Here is a 10,936-nt window from a genome sequence, read left to right as displayed (position 1 = left end):
GGCGGGGGATGGAGATATCCAATGATTATCATCTGATTGTGGTGAGGATACCTGCCTAGGTGTAGTAGATTAGAGTAGATGTAGTAGAGGTGATTTTTGAGACCAAATTCTTTGTTATTCAGCTTCTTCTCGAGTTGGTACATATGGAGATGGTGTTCCTGTCACAATACACAAGACACACTGCGCCCCGACACCCACATTTCTTCTATTAAACTACCTCACCTCAAAAACCTCCGCCCTAGCTCTAGGTAAACCACCTACCTACCTTCCAAAAATCTCTTGGCTCCTTCTTTCTCATCCGTCTTCTTTCACCTCGCTCATCAAAAAAGCCAACCGCAACGCAGCCGAGTCAAACCAACCCAACCGAAACCAAATCAAGCCAGGCCAAGCCAGGTCTATCATCACCCATCCTCCTTCCCTTCTTTAATGCCACAAAACGAAACAAGAACAAAAAATGCAAGAAAAATAAACACAAAACATTGGATTTGACAAACAAAACACAACCTGCCCAACCCTTCCTTCCTCCTACCATCCCCACCACCTCACGGCTTGGGGATATGAATCGTCTTACTCGTCATCAAACACCCATGCAGCACAAACACCAGCGCCACGGGATGAAATTCCAGCACGGTCCCTTCCAACCAGACGCCGAGCGGGAGGTGCTCCAGGATCCTGCCCTGCGAGATCCACGCGGCCATGAGCGCGTCGAGCGCCAGCGTCGTAGGGATGGGCGTGCCCTCGAAATACGCCGCCTTGCCCGTCGCGTCCTTGGGGATGGCGCCGGCTTGGGCCGTCACGTTGAACCGCGCGAGGCGGGTGAGGCCGCAGAGCACGAAGAAGGCGAGGAGCAGGTGGTCGAGGGGGGTGCGCATGCCGATGGCGAAGGCGAGGGAGGCGGGGGCGAGGCCGAAGGTTATCTTTTTTTGTGTGCGTGTGTCTGTCAGTATTTGCTCTGGAGGGGTGGGGTTTATGTCGGGGAGGGGGAGGGAGGGGGCGGGGCTTACCAAGTCGGCGAGAGAATCCAGTTCCTGGCCCATCAAACTGCTCTTCTTCCTCCACCGCGCGACCTTGCCATCGAGAAAGTCAAAGAAGAGCCCGAAGGGGAGGAACGCGAGGCCCGTCCAGAGGGGAGCGTGGTCGGAGGGATCGCCGAGGCAGTAGCGCAGGGCTGAGAAGACGGAGAGAATCCCGCACATGCCTATATCGTAAAATCATGGTATGTCAGCATGCTGGTTGCTAAAGGGTGGGAGAGCCAAGAACTATATAGGTATGTAGGCACATATGGCCAGACTATGGGGCGGGAAGAAAGGAGGGACAAACCGTTCAACTCGGTGATCAAATCGGCCAGATGCAGCGCGCGGATGAGCGAGAAGTGGCCCGCGTTGGGGGAGAAGAGGATTTTTTGCTTGTCTAGGGCGGCGTTGGGGATGTCGTTGGCTTGTGGTGAAGGAGTGCCGTCGGTGTACTTGGAGGCGGCGCCGTTGGCCGCGGCGCTGGTGCGTCTGGACATGTCTTCTGAGGAGGAGCGAAAAGGCGCGGGACAACGCTTTGCGCTGGTTTGTTTTGCTGAGGACAAACAATTTGTTGAGCAGCGAGGGGTAAAGAGGTTGTGTATTGTGGTGTCCTGGCTGTGATTTTAAACGAGCGAGCGAGAGAGCGAGATAGGTTGGATTTTGGCTGGCCGGGTGACGGAGGAGTCGACGAGGTTGGTGGGTGCAACTGGACTGGCAGCAGACGTGGTGGTGCTACGCTGGTTCAAGCAAGGGCTAGATAAGCTTATTTGTTGGCCCGGACGGGGGGTGGACGGAGGGCTGACGGGGAAACGGAAGTTATGTACCTTATGTAGGTACTAGGTGAACGAGTAGTAGAGTTGGATGGATTTTGGACTTGAATCGACTTTTCCCTTCGACTTTCCTTTCCCTGTTTCCACCCACTTGCGGCGGAGGAGTGAGAAGTGGGTCCCAACGTCAGGCATGCAGTCTTGGCTTTGGCTTTGGGCCTTGGCTTTTGTGGCTGTCACTTGACTGAGGGATCCAGACCGCCTGACCGTTTTCGGAAAGGTTCAGAGCCAAAAAAGGGATTACGTCATGGACAACAACCTCACCACCCACTCAGACGAGAACGCGATGTGTAAGGTCGGTACATACACTTACAAAATCATCGTTGACAGGAATAACTTCAGATAGGTCAGTGACAAAGACTGAAATCCACACATCACCCTTCCTTGGCCATGACCCCCCAGCATCTTTGTTCGAGGATAGAGAATGAGGTGTTTGGAGTGGTTACTCATTTGTGAGGCTGCACATGGAGTCATTGCGGAGTGAGAGTGAGCACGAACAACGATAGGTTTACGGGAAGGAGGGCGATGAGTAGCACATATGTTCCATCCATATATGCTTGTTGACAGTTGTGATCGATCTATCTTATGTCCGGGTATATTGCACCTCTCCCTTCGTCTCTCTCTCTTTACCAGGCAAGGATACCAAAACAAACTCAACTCCAACCACCTTCCCATGCCATCCATCCACCCATCCACCACCAAACACTCTTATCAGTAACTCAACTCGCCCCCTCACCGCTCACCTCCTCCCACAACCCCCTCAACACGCCATGCCCCGCCAGCTTCTTCACCCACTCATGTATCGCGGCGGTATAATCCCTGGTCCTGCCCAGACCACGGCCGCCGCTGCCGCCTCCATCAGCACCATTCACAGCTTTACCGTCAACCTTCTCCTCCTCCTCCTCCTCCTCCTCGTCATCAACATGCCACTGCTGCCCACCACCCAACCCGCCTCCGCCTCCGGCAATCCGCGTCGCCTGCTCCCGCTCATACTCCTCCCGTAACCGCCGCTGCTGCTGTCCGAGCTCCAACCACTCCTTTTGCGCCTGGGCGAGTTCCTCGGGCGACATCTTGTTGGCGACGTCGGAGGGGGTGAGGTGGTACTGCCGCAACCTCGGATCTGTCGGGGCGGTGATGGGTTGTTCGTCGTCCTCCTCCTCTTCCTGCTCGCCGTTTACAGATGATGACTGGTGGTGGTCATGGTCAAGTTTCCGCCTCTTGACCTTGGGCGGCTGCCAATCCGGCACGGCGGTCTTGACGCTTTCCTCGAGCCTTCTCATACGCCTGATATTCTCCGCCAACCGATCTCTCATGCGCGCCAATTGGTCGCCGCACAGCGCGAGGAGGCTGAACGACAGACACTCCGTCGAGTACCGCATCATCCTCTCCTGGAGAATCGGGGACATGACGGAGGTCCAGGGTTGGCCTTCCTCGTACGTGCCTAAAGAAAGAGAGGGTCAGCAACAGTTGACGGGGTAGGGGTTCGGTGCATGAATGGAGAGAGGGTCAACACACCGATGCAAACGGGCTTCTTTGCAAGCCCGTCCAGCTGCCACACCCGCCGACCGACCGGAACAAAGGCGATAAAGTGGTATGCCGTGCCGCCACTAGCTTGTCTCGAGGTGTCCCGCTTGGCCTTTTTGCGCCGGTTGGTCGAGGATGCGGCGGCGTGCTTTTGGTAGTCATCGGCTTCGTTGCTGAGGGCGAGTGCGGCGTTGAGGAGGTCGAGTCGGCTGGTGGCCAGACTGTCAGCAAGAAGAGATATTGGACCCTTTTGGGGGAGTAGGGACGGAGGGGAAGCCCTACCGAGCAAACGAATTGTGCGCCACGCGGATCCAGTCGCTGTTATTGATCATGTTTCCGCGTAGCGGCGGCGACAGGTCTTGGGACTCTTTCTTGAACTTTTCGAGGCGCTCGCCCAGGTGGAGGCCCTTGGCGTTCATGATGATGTTGAGTAGGGCGATGGTGGCGCATGCATTTTGCGTGGTCTGGTTGGCAAACCACACGTCCCGGTCGTCCTCTCCTGTTTCCTCGTTATCCTCGGCGAAATACTCGTAGAGGAACACCAGACCATAAACGGGATCGCTGACGGCTTGGTTAGTTTGGGACAAACGGGGGAGAGTCTCCATGGGCAGGCACGTACGGAAGAGCAGCCAGCGACTCCTCATCGACAGAGAGCACCTCTTCTATCAGTGCCCCCTTGATGCCAAGTCGACGGAGGATGGTAGTGAAAAAGGCCTGTTCGGCCGTCAGCAGGGGAATAAAGACGTGAAATCAGAAAGGGATCAAACATACCGGATCCGACTCGACCTCGATCCAGCTCGGCCATTCGGCTGGCTCGTTCTCCTTCCAGGGGCCCAACGACGCCTCGAGGAGGTTGCCGGGAATCTCGAAACGCTCCTCCGGCTCGGCCTTCCGCTTGCGCGTTTGCCGGCGAGCCGTGGGTGAGGGCGGCGGCGCCATGGTCGACGGGTCCTCTGCAGATTGGCAAAACGGACTTTGGATGTTCTTGGTGGGTGAAATCTTGGATGCGGAAAGCGGGCTCTTTGCCGGCTGAGGCTCTGGTGGAGCGTCGTTCTTTCGAGGACTGGTGCGGATTCTCCCTGAACGGCGGTAAGGGAGAGAAGGGACATCCAGATTTGTCGTTGTTGTCTGTGGAATTTCTGGATTCTGAGGTGAATCTGAAGTTTTTGGTTTTTCTGGAGTGTGTGGGGTTTGTGGAGGAGGTTGTTCTGGAGTCATTGTGGTAGTTGAACAATAGGGGTTATAGGACTCTCAATAGACAATAGGAACAATGGGGGTGATTGTGCAGCCCCTGATTTTGGGGTGCGTTGATGAAGGCGGTGGTGTTTCGAGTCTTTCTTGGTGCCTCCCCAACGAGATTGTGCAGCACGTTTGATGATGAGCTTTGATCAAGTTGGAACTGCAAATTCTGTCAGTTTCCGTCAAAAATGTCAAACGCTATAAAAGAGTTTGAGCGTTCAGAATAAGGCTCAGATGACGATAACATAGACTTGGTCCGAGGAAGTCATCATGTATGCCGAGCAGAGGCCGCTTGGATCCCATTGGCGCTCGGCCAGACTGAAAAGAAAAGTACCTGACACGATGTGTCTCTTTGGGCCGGTATTTAAGAAAGAGAATCAATAACCCAATATACGCAAACCTGGAGTTGAGAGGCAAAGTTTGCCATCGCTCTTAGACAGTGTTGATGTTGTCCAGCTGAGCACATCATACCTGCAGCCCCCCAACGAGATGGAGACACCTCATCCACTGTGTTCCACATGTTTTACAATAGGAGCATGGGATGGGAATCGAGGTCCTTTATCCGTCATACGAGACATTTGTGGGAGGGAATAGACCATCTAGGTCTTGGATGAGGCAGTGGATAATAAGCAAAAGATTGAGAGCAACCGTCTTCAGATGCAGCTTGTTACAGCAACAAGAACAAGCAAGAACTGAATGAGAGCAATCATACCTCAATTCTTTCAAGACAAATAGTTGCGTTTAGGCCCATTTGACCATAAACCAAGGTGTTTGCATGAAATCGGAATATCAGCAAGACATTCGAGAAATTTGAGTTGAGAATCTCATCCAGATGCGGTGTTAGAGGAATGGTGGATGGATGTCATTGACCTCCCCAAGCTCCAAGCAGAAGCTCGGTCTGGAGCTCCAACAAGGCTGGCTTGGCAGCCTGAGGTCGGGACACTCCTGGTCGATGTGGAGCTTCCAGACCCCTATCAACCAATCAAAGAGACACCAGCCTAACGGCAGCGGGACCCACCTGGACGGACGGCAGCAACAAACCACAGCGCGGAAGAAGCAGAAGCGCGTCTGGGTCTTTTTTGGCGTGTGCATCACTCCGGAATTTTGGGCCAGAAATGCGAGACGTGGACGCTGCATACTCGCCCGCAGCACCACTCTCACGGTATTGAAGACATCGTCATCTTGCTGCTCGGCTGCTTCTTTTCCCTCCAAACACCACCAGCCGATCCAGGTTGAACCCCGACCTAACGAAAACCCGAGGCCAAGGTCCAACCTCAGGTCAACATCGGGCCGCCCAGCAACCACCACCTCAGACAGACTGACAACAGACAACGGACGACACGCAACATCGCGACTGACACATTCATCGCTCCCTCCATTGACCGCGCCATCGACGCGACCGGCGCCGAGTTCGAGCCCGACTCGACTTTCTCTCCCTCTTCCTCCGTCCATCCCCTCGAATCCTCCCAACTCGGCATGCCATGAGCGGCGTACCCCCCATCGGCGCCTTTCCACAGACGCCCGTCACCCTAAGGCGAGGCCCGGCCGCCAGGGCTCCTCCGACCACCCCTCCTCCTCAAAAGAAGACATCTTCAAAACCCCTACCCGTCGCCCCCCAGCAGAGGCCATCATCAGCAAACTCGTCGCCCGTCATCCCATTAAACATCCTCGATGCCCCGACCCAGCGACTCTACGCCCTGGGCGTCTACACCGCCCTCTTCGCCTGGAAGTTCTACGACTGGGCTCAGCTAGTCGAAGAAGAGACTGAGTCGTTTTGGATGTTTCTGAAATGGCTCGCCATCGACTTTGTCTTCCTATTCGGCCTGCCCGAGCTGAGGATACCGTGGCTCGAGCTGTCGCAGCTCTTCGTCGTCGTAGCCTTCTTCTTCCATGCCATTTTCGATTGGATGCTCATGTTCAACATTGGGGTATGTCTCGCGTGTGGGATGGTTTGCCGCGTTGGAGTCGCTGACACTCTCTCAGTTTCCCTGGCAAACATGGATCTTGGGTTTCTTCAAAGTGTTTTACGATCGCGAGGTCGCCATCTCGGAGCACAATGTCAAGATTTCCAGCATCATCCACAACTCGTCGCTCATTATGGGCAAGCAGATCATTAATATCCTCCCCGAGGGGTAAGTTTCGTGACTCCTGGCCTGTCTCGTGCTCTACTGACTCCCCCTCAGTTCTGCCGTGCTCAACCCCGAACACCACTCGTTCTGCCTTGGAGACGACCGTAAGACGGCTTCGATCCCCATCTTCTTTAACGCTACCATCCCCGTCGAAGTCGAGCTCATCCGGACCGATCTGGAGACGAACCAAAGCGAGTCCATCAAATTCTCGAGGGTCCAACTTCGCGATATCGAGCGCAAGGCCAAGCGGGAGCGTCAGGAGGGAGAACAGCCCGCCGTGCAGTACGAATACCAGGTTAAGAAGCCCGGTATCTATCAACTCGGCCGTGTCCTCGATGAGTACAAGCTCGAAGTCAACCGCAAATCACCTCCGACTTTTGTGGTGCCTTGCCCCAAGGCCTGGGTTGCTCCGGTCGCTCAACCCGGTCGCTGTCTGAACGATCTCTCGGATTTGGCTCTCCAAGTCGAGGGCACTCCCCCGCTCAAAATCAAGTACAGCCGCACCGTCAATGGCAAGGACCGCAGCTTTCACTTCCAGAGCCTCCAGCCCGAGGGTTTCACTTCACCGCTCACCGGCCTGCGTTCCACCAGTCTCCTCAGTCTCGGCGATGACGATTTCTCGTGGGCCCGCACGCGCCGCGTCCCCGTGGGGCTCAACGAATCCATGCACACCAGCGGAGAATGGCAGTACTCGATCGATGAGGTGGAGGATGCGTTCGGGAACGTTGTCAAGTACGACTTGGGCGCCGACGATGTTGATGCTAAGCCCAAGCCCAAGCATCTCGTCCAAAGCTTCGTCGTCAAGGAGCGGCCTCTGGTGCGCCTCGAAGGTTGCGATTTGCGGAGGCCTCTCAAGGTCGCCAAGGGCGAGTCCAAGGAACTGCCGGTGCGCTTCCAGATCGCGGGTTCCGGCCCGGAAGGCACCGCCCACACCCTGAACTGGCTCTTCTCTCCCATCGACACCCTCACCGAGAGCGGCGACCACGGCGATGTGATTTCGACCGGCACGTACAACGCTCGCAATGCCCGCGACCGGCCCATGATCTCGGCGCCCGGCCTGTACACGCTTAAGTCGGTGTCGGCCGGCTCGTGCGAGGGTGAGGTCCAGGAGCCCTCATCTTGCCTGCTGCTGAACCCGCTCGAGCCCAAGGTCACGCTGCGTGCCGAGGAGATTCCGGACACGTGCGCCGGTAACTCGATCGGTCTCCGCGTGGACATGGACCTCATTGGCACCCCGCCGTTCGTCGTCCGGTACGATGTGATTTCCAACGGCCAGAAGAGGTCCGAGCGCGTCACCATCCCGGGCCTGCGGTACCAGATGGATCTGATCCCGCGCACTGCCGGACACCACAAGTACGTCTTCACTCACATTGGCGATGACATCTACACCAAGGGTCAGAAGCTGGTCGGTCCCGAGTACGTCCTGGAGCAGGACGTCAAGCCCGCCGCCTCGGCTCTTATCCAGCACAGCACAGGCAAGATGGGCTCGTGCCTGGGCGACGAGGTGGCTGCGGACATTCTGCTCCTCGGTGATCCGCCGTTCACTCTCGAGTGGGAAATCATCCACGACGGCAAACGCAAGCAGCACAAGGCCACCAACATCCAGGAGAACTCGTTCCAGATCCGCACGAGCCCGCTTACCCAGGGCGGCGAGTACACGTTGGGTTTGACGAGCGTTCAGGACAAACGCGGCTGCAGGAACTTCTTGCAGGACGAGCTCAAGATCTCGGTCCGGCGCCAGAGTCCGCGCGCGGCCTTTGGCCAGGTCGAGGGCAAGCGCAAGATGTTGGCCGTCGAGGATTCCCCCGTCAAGCTTCCGGTGCGCCTTACTGGGGAAGGGCCGTGGAAGGTCTTCTACACCAACTCAGAGGTGCTTGTGGGCGATAAGCCCAAGGTGATGGAGGCGGTGGTCAAGCATGATAATGGGTATCTCACGGTCAAGGGGCGGGGTGTCTACACCATCACGGATGTTTGGGACAACCAGTGCCATGGTGTCGTGGATTCTAAGGCGGCCACCTTTGAGGTGGATTGGTTTGGCCGCCCGCAGATGTCGGTCGTCCTGACGCCGGGCGTGACCGAGGCTGAGGGCGGTGGCTATCAGGTGGAGGATGTTTGCGAGGGTGATGTTTCGGGCTTTGAGCTCGCCCTGCAAGGTAAGATTGCGTCTAGCTTCGTTCCTCTTCATGTTGCTGACCCAAAGTAGGCACTCCGCCATACACGGTGGAATACGAAGTCCGCCATCGTCCTCTCCAGGGCTCGCCGTCGCTCAGCAAGAAGAAGTTCGAGGCGGCTCTCGGCAAAGAGTCCATCCAGGCCGACACGTCCAAGGCTGGCGTGTACACTTACAAGTTCACCTCCCTCGAGGATAACCTCTACAGCAGTGACCGGAGCTTCAAGCCGCTACAAGTGAAGCAGACCGTCAACCGGCGTCCGTCCGCGTCGTTCGCCAGGCCCGGCCAGACCTTCAAGTACTGCAAGGCCGAGCAGGAGAGCGAGGATGCCATCCCCATCACCCTCACCGGCGTCGCCCCCTTCGTCGTCGAGGTCGAGATCAAGCACCACAGCGCCTCCGTCCCCGAAATCTACCGCACGCCTCCCATCAACGCGCGCACCTACGACCTGCGCATCCCGCGCCAGCACCTCCGTCTCGGGACCCAGCAAATCCGCATCCGCGACGTCCGCGACGCCAGCGGCTGCCACTCGTCGGCGGCCGACCTCGCCGGGCCCTCGGTCCAGGTGCAGCTCTTCGAAGCCCCCACCATCTACCCTCTGGAAACCCGCACCGACTACTGCGTCGGCGAGCGCATCTCGTACACCCTCTCGGGCACGCCGCCGTTCGAGGTCTGGTACACGTTCGACGGGCAGGAACGCCGCGCCAAGTCGCCGACCACGAGCTTCCGGCGCGTGGCCGAGTCGCCGGGCGAGTTTGTCATCACGAGCATCAGCGATAAGGCCTCGGAGTGCCGCGCGCCGGTGCGTATTGCCAAGACGATCCACCCGTTGCCGGCGGTGCGGGTGAGCCGTGGTAAGGCGGTGCAAGTCGACATTCATGAGGGTGGGGAGGTGGATATCCTGTTTGAGTTCTTCGGCACGCCGCCGTTTGAGTTTACGTACACGCGCTCGACGAACGCGCGCAAGGGGCAGAAGAGCCAGGTGCTCGAGACGAGGCACGAGGTGAGCCACGAGCATACCAAGGTGGTTCGGACGAATTTGGAGGGCACGTATGAGGTGGTGGCGATCAAGGATAAGTATTGCGCGTTTTCGACGCAGGGGGTGGTCGAGGGGGCGAAGAAGGAGAAGAGGTTGTGAAAGAAAGAGGAGGGGAGGGGAGGGGAGGGAAGGAAGGATTTGGATGGTGAGGTTGGGTTCAGTTGGGTTGGGTTGGGTTGGGGCACTGGGGATGGATGGTAGGGGGGGTGGTGGTCATGATGGTGATAATAAGAGATGCGGGGGGTTTGATTGGTTCAGTTAATTCATTCATCAAAGACAAAGATAAAGACGGATTCTGGGGAGGGGGATATGGTTATGGGTGTCTTTTTTGTGGTTTTTTGTTTTTGTTTCCTGTTGTTTGTCTTTCTCTGTCTTGTAATTCCTCTCTCGATCGGAAGGGATCGTTGGACTGGATGCTCTCGTCCGCCATCATGGAGGAAGGCTGGGGAGGTGCTGTTGCGTGTACATAAACCATAAACATTGAGAGGCGTGGGAAAATTTGATTGTTAAGAAGAAGAAGAGGAGGAGGAGGAGGTGGTGGTGGTGGTAGAGGAGGAGGAGGAGGGATACAATAAGATGTGGATGTGCGCTGGGTGGATGGATGGATGGCAAGTGGAGGCAAGACATCCAGCCTGTTCAGGGAAAGAAGAGAGGAGGACCATTTAGCTAGGTCAGTACTGTATTTAGCACGGCAAGGCGTTTATGGAGTGTGAACTTGGGAATTTGTTTCTGGAATTTTGGAATTGTGAATGTCCCTCCGTGTGTGTCAAGGAAGAGAGTGTGTGTGTCGAGTGCTTGCTTATGTTGTTGAGTGTTGTGTGTCTGATCTGGGTACTTGAGTCTTCACAGCTGGTACCTGAGGCACTAGGTAGGTAGGTACCGTACCTTATGTACAGAGAGGTATGAATGCCAGACGGGGTGATGAATTGTCAGATTATAGATACGGAGGGTGATTTTGTGTCCAAATAATGAAAACAAAGAGGGGGTTGTTCGA

At 56.4% G+C, this 10,936-nt stretch overlaps 4 protein-coding genes across 4 annotated transcripts; 2 read left to right on the top strand and 2 right to left on the bottom strand.

Moving 5' to 3' along the window:
- Window positions 1–8: 8 nt before the first annotated feature.
- VTJ04DRAFT_10739 (uncharacterized protein) lies at window positions 9–427 on the top strand (the record flags this gene model as incomplete). Its single annotated transcript, XM_069358510.1, has 2 exons — window positions 9–41; window positions 176–427. The coding sequence occupies 2 exons, from the start codon at window positions 9–11 to the stop codon at window positions 425–427; spliced, it is 285 nt and encodes a 94-aa protein (XP_069214067.1).
- A 115-nt stretch (window positions 428–542) lies between these two features.
- On the bottom strand, window positions 543–1,510 carry VTJ04DRAFT_10738 (uncharacterized protein; the record flags this gene model as incomplete). Its single annotated transcript, XM_069358509.1, has 3 exons — window positions 543–917; window positions 1,005–1,198; window positions 1,321–1,510. 3 exons carry the CDS (start codon window positions 1,508–1,510, stop codon window positions 543–545), a joined length of 759 nt encoding a protein of 252 aa, XP_069214066.1.
- A 1,049-nt stretch (window positions 1,511–2,559) lies between these two features.
- VTJ04DRAFT_10737 (uncharacterized protein) lies at window positions 2,560–4,303 on the bottom strand (the record flags this gene model as incomplete). Its single annotated transcript, XM_069358508.1, has 5 exons — window positions 2,560–3,281; window positions 3,356–3,573; window positions 3,647–3,925; window positions 3,984–4,078; window positions 4,136–4,303. 5 exons carry the CDS (start codon window positions 4,301–4,303, stop codon window positions 2,560–2,562), a joined length of 1,482 nt encoding a protein of 493 aa, XP_069214065.1.
- A 1,781-nt stretch (window positions 4,304–6,084) lies between these two features.
- On the top strand, window positions 6,085–10,041 carry VTJ04DRAFT_10736 (uncharacterized protein; the record flags this gene model as incomplete). Its single annotated transcript, XM_069358507.1, has 4 exons — window positions 6,085–6,531; window positions 6,587–6,735; window positions 6,787–8,885; window positions 8,936–10,041. The coding sequence occupies 4 exons, from the start codon at window positions 6,085–6,087 to the stop codon at window positions 10,039–10,041; spliced, it is 3,801 nt and encodes a 1,266-aa protein (XP_069214064.1).
- Between the last annotated feature and the right edge of the window lie 895 nt (window positions 10,042–10,936).

This window comes from Mycothermus thermophilus, assembly GCF_041956435.1.
Source record: "Mycothermus thermophilus strain CBS 625.91 unplaced genomic scaffold VTJ04scaffold_8, whole genome shotgun sequence".
NCBI lineage: Eukaryota > Fungi > Ascomycota > Sordariomycetes > Sordariales > Chaetomiaceae > Mycothermus > Mycothermus thermophilus.
This window is presented reverse-complemented; position numbering and strand designations above follow the sequence as displayed.